Raw genomic sequence first — 10,784 nt, 5'->3', positions numbered from 1 at the left:
AGCTTTTATTGATTTTATGATTAAGAATAGATGCCCCTCTAACCGCATTTCCCCTTTTGCCCTCTTTGTTTGCACGGGAATATAATGCGGGCCACTTGGACCATTTCTGCCAGTAAACCTGTTGGGCCAAAGGCTCAACTTCTTATTTGATCGAGTCCGGACTAAAGAAAAATTATTGAAGGCCCAGTCATGGGTGAAAATGGCAACTGATGGACTTATGTAGGCCCACTATTCTAAACTCTCTCATTTCCTTTCATACCAATGTATATGTATATCATTTGTACAATTGTTGTATATGTAAACAACAATGTACTATATTGAAATCCAAATGCGTTAGGACTTAGGAATTTCACCTAGAATCTAGGGAAAAGGATTTCAAATGATGTTATGAAAGGTCAAACACGTTCCAAACTAATAATGGCATGAAATTGGTAATTGACTTTGATAAATGGCTTTGAGAAAAAACTGAAACTGAAACTGATACAATATGTATATATGTATGTATGTATACGCGTTTATATATTCAGGTTAACAAGATATGGAAAAAAACTGTTTTTCTATGAAAAATTGGAAATCGATTCCGGTTCACTTGAGAAAACACGGAAAACTGATTTCCAGAAAAAATAAATGAAGTAGCACAAGTGATTCCAAAAAACCAACTTCAAAGCTTACGGTTATTTTAAACCTTTTTTGGGCTCAAGCTCAAACCTTAAGTCATTTAAACAAAAGGGAATACATTTAGGTCTTTGTTTTGAAGTAAGACGGCTTTGGACTAAATTAGTAGGAACTTTACTTAATAGAAAATCTTAAGTGTGTTTTGGTCCAGAAATGAAGTGATTTCAACCCTTATAACATTTTTCCAAACAAGAAACCAACTCCTTTTCCTTAGAGATATTCTTCCAAAAACGATGAAGTTATGATATTGACATGACAATTTTTGCAAGAAAGAAAAATATTTTTTAGAAAATAATCACATTATCATACATTGAAGCTTGTAGGTCAACCGTATTCTACGGATCCTTAATACTAGAGTGCTTAAGACCTTCCCTAGGGAATCACCGGAACCCTTATCTCGAACTCTGGTTTTAAAAGGATTTACCTCTTGTTTGACTAAATTCTTTTAACTTGATTTTCATAATTTCCCTTATAAATTAGGTGGCGACCCTAAAACTGAATAGAGTCCACAACCTCCTAATAGCTTTTATGCACCTGCGTAAAAGTGAATCGTAACATTCATCATCATCATCATCATCATCATTATTATTTATTACGTGTAGTAGCATATGTTTATTATTTGTATGGTGATGTTGATTAAAATTTTTAAGGTTATACACCTGATATGAATAATATCGGGCAGACCTCCCAATCAGGATGGAACATCCTCAACCGATACCACTATTCAAAACGATACTCCGTCCTCAAGTTTCGGTGTAGTTAACTACTATCGGTACGTCTATTTTTTTAACATCAATAGTATAACATTTGATGTTTAGTAGTTAAAATATTCTAGTTTCTTGTGTAGGGAATTTTTTACCCAAAATGAGCTCATTGCACCAAATGTGGATCATTCCTCAAACCCATGCAATGTTAATTGTTATCGATAGATGCATCATTTTTATATTAAATAATAATATATATTTTGATGTTGGGTAATTAATATATTTACTTATTATCTGTAGGGAAAGACCATTACTGATGTTGTTGATTATCCAAATTATATAAAATCATCATCGAGTGATAGTGATGACATACCTAATGCAGAGGAAAGTGAGGATGAGGATGGGGATGAAAGTGAGGATGAAGATGATATTAATCCTCAAAATCAAGTACAACTATTAGAAAGGATGATGCATAGTCCGTCACATCAGGAGGAACTGAATTCGCAGCACCCATTTCACCAGTAAGAGTCGACGTTGCAAAGCCAATTTCAGCAGCAAGAACCGATGCCGGAAGCGACCCTGGTTCAATGGTATTCCAATAAGATTCGATATTTTGATCATCTTCAAGATTTCCCTAATGCCTTTATCTTTACTAGGAATGATGATCATATTCGTTAAAGATTGTGGAAAGAGCCAAACGATCTTGTAAAAGAGGATGTTCATATTGAAATGGCATGATATTCACATCAAAAAAGTTATTGCAAAGGGATGTTAAGATTTTTTGCATCCAGAAGACGAGGGAGTTCAAAGTTGATGATTCCACTCGAACATATTGGCGATTAGTCTGCAGGCGAAAAAATCAAGATTCTTAATGGATGCTTCGTGGTAAGGAGACAGGTGGTAAGATGTGGACTATTTCAAATTTTTACCAAAAGCACACTTGTGATATGGGTGAATGCCCAGATGATCATTTCAATCTAGATGTCAATTTGTTTGTTGTCGTGCTAGTTGGCGACATTACACAAAGCTCAAGGTACCCTATTCGCTTAAGTTTATTTTAATTTTGATGTTAATATGAGGTTCCTCGTTGCTAAATGCTGGTATTGAAACTTCTTAGATTCAAAATTAAAGACTGCATTACAGCCGTTCTAAAAGTTTATCGCAAAACCATAAGTAGGCGAAAGGCATATCTTGGGCGTAGGCGTGCACTTGAGATTGTCTATGGCAATTGAGAGGGCTCTTTCAAGACGTTTCCGAGATACATGGTAGCTCTACAACATGTCAATGCTGGTACTGTTGTTGAATGGAAGCTCAAGTCGAAACCTGGTGTGGCCAGTAATATTTTTCAGTTTGCGTTTTGGTCATTCAAACCATGCACTGATGGTTTTGCTCATTGTCGGCCAGTAATATCAATAAATGGCACACATGTGTACAGGATATACGACATCAAGCTACTAATTGCAATTGGAATGGATGAAAATTGATCTATATTCCCTCTGGCTTTTGCAATTGCAGCTAATGAGAGCACAGAGACGTGGGGTTTGTTTTTTACCTGCTTGAGGCAACACATTATTAAGTATTGAATGCGTATATGTGTTATATTAGACAAACATATTGGCATATTGAGCAATATGTGGGGTTTGCATGGGTGGCAGCCGCCCTTTGCCTACCATCATTATTGTTTAAGGCATTTAAAGGAAAATTTTCAACAGAAATATCGAAGCCCAGCACTGAACAATTGATGTGGGTGGCTGCAACAAAGCATCAGGAGAAGAAGTTTCATATACAGGTGGAGTTGATTAGGCAGGCGGATTTGGAAGCCTACCACGGGTTGAATAAAACCGATAACGATAAATGGACATTACACTAGGATAAACGTAGGAGACGGGGGATGCTAACAATAAATAACTCTGAGTCATTCAATGGTTTGTTGAAATCTGCACGGGTACTGCCCGTTACTGCAATGGTGAGAATTACTTTTAGGCACATTGTGAAGCGGTTCGTGACTAGATCAAAGGCGACCAAAGAATTTGCTGCAGATGGTCTGAAATGGATGCTAAAACCAACACGGTTGTTCGAGTATCACAAATTTAAGTCTCGGAACCACTCAAGGATGGAGTACAACCATGCACAACGTATATTTAAACTCACAAAAACTGTGCACCAAGGTCGTGGAGGTAACATTCACACAATTTGTGAGATTTCATGAACATGCACATGTGGTAAGTGGAAATCATACCACATGCCATGTTCTTATACCTTCAAGTGTTTTACCACAATGAGAAAGAACGCCTCGCAATACTTGACTTCGAAAAATACCGTGGAACATATGCTGGTCGGTTCTACCCACTTGGTGATGATAGTTATTGGCCACCGAAGCCATTTTCCATGGTTGCTAACAAAACATTTATCCGTAAATTGAAACAGCGAGCATACTCCCGTATTCCTAATGAAATGGATGTTCCACCGGGGAGATACACTCGAAAATGTTCATTTTGCAATTATGTTGGTCATGATAAGCGTAAGTGTCCCTTACGGGCTGCTGGTGAAAGTACATCTCACGGTGGAAGTACCTCACGTAGAGGAAGAAACTTTCATCGTGGCGGCACGTCTCGCAGTGATGGCACATCACGCGGTGGCGAAACATCTCATGTTGGTGGCACATCTCGCGGTGGCGGAACATCTAGTCATGGGCATGAATTGATGAATCTATTTTAAGTTTTTTCTTTGATGATGTATTTTAAATAGTTTCGATTTGTTATTAATGATGTACTTTAAGTATTTCCATATTGTTATGAATGATACAATTTAATTATTTTGAGATTGGTATGAATGATGCAATTTTGACTATAAATTAATACGCTTAAATCTAAACTCAAAAAAAATAAAAAAATAAAGCTAATGATAACAAGTTTTCAAACAAAAACTTACTTCGAGCACTTTTCAACCACCAAAACGAAAATCCGAAGTTTTGTGTATCCTTGATGTATTAAGCCTTCCTTATTAATCGCACAAAAATAAATCGGGTAGGTTCTATATAAAATATTGTAGTTCCGAAGTCTCGAAGCATGATTAATATATGGCTAAAGTACGGAAAAAGTGTGAAAATTTAAAAGAAAGAGAGTAACTAACCAAAAAAAAAAAAAAAGAATAGCGCGGTAATTTACGGCGCTATTGGACATAACAGAGCCGTTACAGTTAAATCCTTTACAACAGTAAATTACTGCGTTAAGAGTACTTTGATATCCATTTTTTTTTTTTTGGTATTTTGATTCATTTTATCTTTTTTTTTGGGACGTTTTAGGTTCCGGACTCATCTTCCACATGGCCAATCCATTGATATTTAAGAGCTGGAATTAAGCCGGTCCTATTAGATTTATTACTAGCCCACAGGTTAGTGGGCTGTGTTTGAAAAGGCAATATTTTGGGGGCCGTAGGGATGTTCATGGATGGATTTTGAAAATTTAAAATTTAGTATTTCATTTTTTTGCGCGGATTGTTCTTCTGTTGGGGTGGTCTATAATTTTTTGCCCTTCACTAAAAAGGTGATCGAAAATATCTCAAGGTTCTGGGTTCGAATCCCCGCTCAGTCAAACAAAAAAAAATCGCAAGGCAAGGCTTTGCAAAAAGTTTGCCTTATGCGGCACAATTTGCCTTAAGGCATAACTAAAAGTTTGTCTTATAAGCATGACCAGCCTTCTTCGGCAGACTTTTAGTTATGTCTTAAGGCAAAGTCTGCCGCATAATGCAGACTTTTTCTTAAGGCACAACTAAAAGTTTGTCTTATAAGGCAAAGTCTGCCGTCTCCGACAGACTTTTAGTTATGCCTTAAGGTAAAGTCTACCACATAAGGTAAACTTTTAGCAAAGTCTTGTCTTGCGAATTTTTATTTTTATTTTTATGACTAAGCTGAGGTTTGAACCCAGAACATCGGGATATTTTAGGCGAAGGGCAAAAATTAAAGACCAGCAATTTGAGGGGCAAAAATTAAAGACCACCCCCGATGAAGGGAAATCGTGCAAATTGCCTTTAATATTTTTAGATATTCAATTTCTTAAAATATTATACCAACTTAATTAAATTTGTCACAGTTTGGCAATTTTTTTTGCTATTTCGATTTTCTTGGTTTGAGTTGAGACCACAAGGTCCACAACAGAAAAGATTATAATCAACAGTGCGAGTACAATGTGTTTATCGTTTAACCGTTGTGGTGAATACAAAAAGTGGTATGAAAATGAATATCGTAGCCATAGTTAGTAATAAGCATGACGGATACATTAGAGAGACTTTTGTGCGGCTATTCTTTAAAAAAGTTCATGCGAAAAGAACATTACATGACAATATGCTGAGGTGGAATGCAACGTGAACATAGATAGAACGGTGGACATGATGACATGGCTCACCACATCGATATCATCTTAAAGCGATGGCTTAGATGACAAGACAGCCACATCAAATACACGTGGATGTCGAGATTTGACAAACATACAGCGATTTTTCAATCTATCGCTAATTATTTTTAGATTTTATTTTCATACATGTGGAAATTATTACATTTTTCTTTCATGTGAATTTTGAAAAATAAAGATGACTGTATAGTTTTGGAGAATTGCAATGTAGTAGTTTCGGTATTTCGGTTTCTTTCAATGCAACGAGATATAATTTAATCTGTTATAATGAATTGCTTACGTAGAACTTAAACTCGACAAGCCAAAGGCACAAAGAAATAATCACTCCATCCGCCTAAGACGTTGCATAAGATGTTTATAGCTTGCCTCACACCGAAAAGTCCCAACTCCGCAAGAAAATTCTCAACGGCTTTTATGTTCCTGTCAGCATACATTACTGCTGCTCTTTAAAAGTCATATTAGGCTCCTATTAACTCTACACAGCAGGTCAATTCTCAACCACGCATCAAGTCAACATTAAATCATATTATTAAAGTGTTGAAATGCTCAAATCATATAAACCCCTACTTCATTTCCACATGGTAGCTGTTCTTACATGAGATGGAGAAAATACCATATGACACATAATTAGTGGACAGAGACCCACAGCATCTCGTTTAAGAAAACTTGTATTTTAAACAAAAAACACTGCTATCTTCATACAGATCAACTTTGGATACACAAAGATTAAAAAAAAACAATCCAGTTCGTAAATAGATAAAAATGTCCTGCCATCGGTACGAATAAATGAAAAGAAACTGTTTTGATAGCTAATCAAAGTTTTTGTATAATCACCGAATTCGCCAATCCTGCTTGCTCAATTGTTTGGGTTGGGTCACTGAGGATTTTAGGAGGAAATCCAACTGTTTGTAGTTGATAGGCCCTGGTGTCACTTGGCCTTGAAGCATCAATGAAGGCACGGATGTCACCAACAGTCTGGTGGAAATTGAAGTGTGCAACCATGCGAGTTCCATCTGCCAATCTAATCTGAAGCGAGGTTGAAGGCAATGATTCGTCAAGAACGCTCGTAGAAGGTGCTGGGGTTGCGCTTATGGGAGCAGCAGCAGATGGCTCAGTAGTTGCTTGAGTTGAGCTGCTTCCAAGTGTTCTTCCCACCCCCTGAAACGAAACTTGGCGTTTCTGTGGTTCCTGCAAGTGCAATGAACATGTTTATTGACACTAGTGTAATGAAGTCAATATCAGAGAAGGGACTCTGTCATGGGGTTACAAACAGCTGCTCATGTAAGACGAAAAGTGACGCACATCTAAGATAAGGGGAAGAAACAGAAGAATATCCAAATAGATTTGTTCCCATGTGCTTTCCCTAATAATCATATATAACAGAGTACACATCCACTAACAGCCGAAGGAACTATGGCCAATGCCTTTTATGTGCATTCTCAGCTTGTTCCTCTTACTTTAAATGTCCCCTTTTTCATATTCAGTGCATCAGAGGAGATGAAAAGAGAGAAATGGTGGACCGAATATGCAATACTCACAGGACAGTTCTCATCCCTCCTTATGAGGTTGCAGTGCACCTGGGACCTGGTATCTGCAGGAGCCAACTCTCTTGGACATTCAGACTTTGTGATACTCTGCAAATGAAGCACCAGTACATTAAGAACCGAAAATCATCCAAAAGATAAAATCTTTATCATCAAATACACTGTGCAAAAGAACCAGTAAAAGATTTAGAAAAACAAAGTGGTTAATTTGCATATGAAACAAACGACCAATACACAAATGGGAGTTTAAGATCACGATCCTTAAATGAAAATCTAGCTTCGACTAACTCCAGGCATGTGGCCCAAATGGGGAGGGAGCTTTAGATAAAAAGCCAACTGCCAATGTCATGCCCCTACCTCTCCTGATAATAAGAGAATAATAGAAATGTATGATAGAAAGGGACAAATCATTATTAGTGGGGGAAGAATTTTCAGTAGAAGGATTGTGCAACCCATGACGTTTGTTCCTTTTCATAAATTTTTATTTTAGTCCTCACTACAGTTACCTCCAGAAAAGATGCATTTTCAGGATCATCCAGCCTTCTCAAAGGGCCATCATTTACAGTGAAACCATTTCTCCAAAAGATAATATTGTGCACGATGGACTCGGGCGGTTGAGGAGCTGATGTTGGTACTGTCTCCCCTGCAAGTGTTCTCCCAGGTCCAGTAAAGCTTGTTGAGCTTGAACTAGGGACAACAGTTTCCACAGGACCTTGTGTGGCACCCACTTGCCTAGCTCGGTCAAAGATGGAGTCCACATCATTATGCTTTGAAGGATCTTGAACAAGCATTCCACTACAAGCATAATCATAGCTACAATCAGTGATACAGTTATACATAAGGCACACTAGCCACTCTATAGCCCTTTTAAAGTTTTATAGCCAAAAAGAAAGAAGAAGATTCATAAATTGGACAACTAACATGAATTAATTGTTAGAATCATGAGTAGTGACACATTCTCAAAAGCTACCTTAGATCGAGATAAGAACAACACTCAAGCTGAATAGTGGAAACCAGCATACAACCACAAAACATAGGTATAGTAACCAACATATTGACATGCATTTTCGGAAGGGAAGAAGAAAAAAGAAAAAAAGAAAAAAAAAACTATGGATGTCTAAATTATATACTTGACGTACACACAACCTGAAAATTAGAAAAGAACTATGATGTATACGTAAATGGCAAGGAGAAACAAGTTTGAAGTCTGACATCATTGAGTTACAACTTACAACATTGTATAATTATAGCTTGGAAGACTGAAAAGGCAAAAATGAAAAGAAAAAGAAAGGAGCACCAGGGAAGGTAAGAATGAAAAAGACTATATAGTACAAACTTGTAATTCCTAAAATCAGATGTTAGCAACTGATGATTCCAGAGCTAATATAAACCCCAAGCTCGCGTCAGCCAGCACCATCTCCTTCATCCCATACCTTTTTCCAGAATTATTTCTTGCATCCCAACCCCATCACACACTCCTTTTAGCCACTACAGTGATAACTACAACAATACCTAAATCTCAAGATAGTTGATCGGCTATATGAATCATCACCACTCAAATTGCTCATTTACTAAGTCTCCAAAAAAAAAAAAAAATTGCTCATTTACTCCATTTGAGCCTGATGATTCACCCCCCGCCCCCCTCCCCCACCACCACCCGCCGTGTATTTCCTAGAAAACAATATTGTCTCTATAAGTACATGATCAAGAAAATCATTCTCAAAATACAAGACAACAACGCACCACAGCTCTCTAAATCACCTGCTCAGCACTAGCAATTAAACAATCTGACCACCTGCAACTGAATATCAACTTTTTCTCCTACAATAAACTAACAAAGTTCTCTAAATCACCTGCTCAACATAGCAAGAAAACGCTCATGCTACCTGTAATTGAACATCCAACTTTTTTCCCTTATAGTACTGCTAAAAGAAACAAACTTACAAAGTGCACCAGGAAAAAAGGGTACAAGGCACTACCTTTTGCTGAGTCTAACATAGCAAATATTCAATTCATATAAAATACATCAGCTTTAGAAAACTCTAACACATCATTCCTAATCTGTAACAGTTTAATACTCCCTACGTCTCACCTTTTGACTTGGCACAAGGTTTAAGAAAGAAAGGAAGACTTCTAAAATTGGTTGTCGAAAACAAACCTTAAACATTTGTGCGGCTAAATCATTTCATTAAAAGTAAAAGGGGAATTTTAAAGCTAAGTTATTTCTAATTACAGAAAGTTGACATCTTTCTTGGACAAACTGAAAAGGAAAGAGTGACACGTAAATGGAACAGAGTGAGTATATGTTCAGCTACAAGCAAACTATGGAAAAGTAAATAAACATAATTCGGATATAGAAGCAATCTAATTATGACAAATCCTCTTAATAAAACGAAATGGACACAGAAGATTCATATATCCGCTCTCAGCTAAGTTGATTCATTAAGTAAATAAACATAATTTGGATATAAGTGAGTAAAATCCAGAGCTAATTGATCAATTAATTGCTAGGGTTTGAGAAATTGATTACCTTTTTTCACCACCGGTATAATATTCTTGGGGACCATCGGAATCACTATCGGAATCGTGACCAGATGGACGGTTCAGATCAGAAAGGGTACGGATCCCAACGGCACGATTACCGGAAGTTTGCCTAGAGGGTTTCTTCCCATCGCGTGACGACATCGATTCGTAGATTCAATGATTATGCTAATCACCGACTATTCTACGGGTGTTTTATTCCACTTGTATTTTGTCTTTTTTTTTTTTGGAATCAATGTTGGGACATGCATTTATTACAATATTAGCTTTTTTGGACCCGTGATTTTTTTTTTCTAGGGAAGATGAGAATAGAAGATCCTATGTCAAAGGAAAATTAAACCTAAGTACTACCTCCCTTCCATTTCATAATAAGTGGTTCTTTTAATTCATTCACATTTCTTAAAAAATTATTCACTCCTAAAAAATCAGGATTACTTTTACTAATATACCCCTAAGTATTCTTGAAAAAGAAAAAATAGTTAATGAATCTTGATTATTTGAATAAGGATAATTTTGGAAGAATATGCCCAAAGTAGTCTTCAAATCCTAAAGCACCATTTATTTTGAAAAAAAATTGAAAAACCTAAAAAATCACTTATTATGGAACGGAAGGAGTAGTATACTCCCTATGTGTCTTACTTTCCTTTTTCGTCTGTTTCAAAAAAAGTGTCTCTTTTTATATTTAGTAAGTTGACAATTCAAACATCTTACATGACAAGTTTATAGCCACAAGATTCAAGTAACTTTTGTTACTTTACACATCTTTAATTTAAAATCACAAAATTTAAAAATCTTATTTTATTACTTAAATTTCGCGTCAAGTCAAATTAGGATACTTAAATTGAAACGGATGAAGTATAAGATAAGATGGAGTGACAATGACTAGTGACTATTAATCTATACTAGTATAT

The 10,784-nt window shown here is 36.5% G+C and overlaps 1 protein-coding gene across 1 annotated transcript; it reads right to left on the bottom strand.

The window, feature by feature from the left end:
• Positions 1-6,339: 6,339 nt before the first annotated feature.
• LOC132622247 (plant UBX domain-containing protein 4-like) lies at positions 6,340-10,175 on the bottom strand. The gene is made up of 4 exons (XM_060336821.1): positions 9,863-10,175; positions 7,839-8,127; positions 7,327-7,422; positions 6,340-6,976 (listed from the first exon to the last, which is right to left on the bottom strand). Exons 1-4 carry the CDS (start codon positions 10,015-10,017, stop codon positions 6,602-6,604), a joined length of 915 nt encoding a protein of 304 aa, XP_060192804.1. The 5' UTR covers positions 10,018-10,175; the 3' UTR covers positions 6,340-6,601.
• Between the last annotated feature and the right edge of the window lie 609 nt (positions 10,176-10,784).

The sequence above is a fragment of the Lycium barbarum genome, chromosome 12, assembly GCF_019175385.1.
Source record: "Lycium barbarum isolate Lr01 chromosome 12, ASM1917538v2, whole genome shotgun sequence".
In the NCBI taxonomy this organism is placed as follows: domain Eukaryota; kingdom Viridiplantae; phylum Streptophyta; class Magnoliopsida; order Solanales; family Solanaceae; genus Lycium; species Lycium barbarum.
This window is presented reverse-complemented; position numbering and strand designations above follow the sequence as displayed.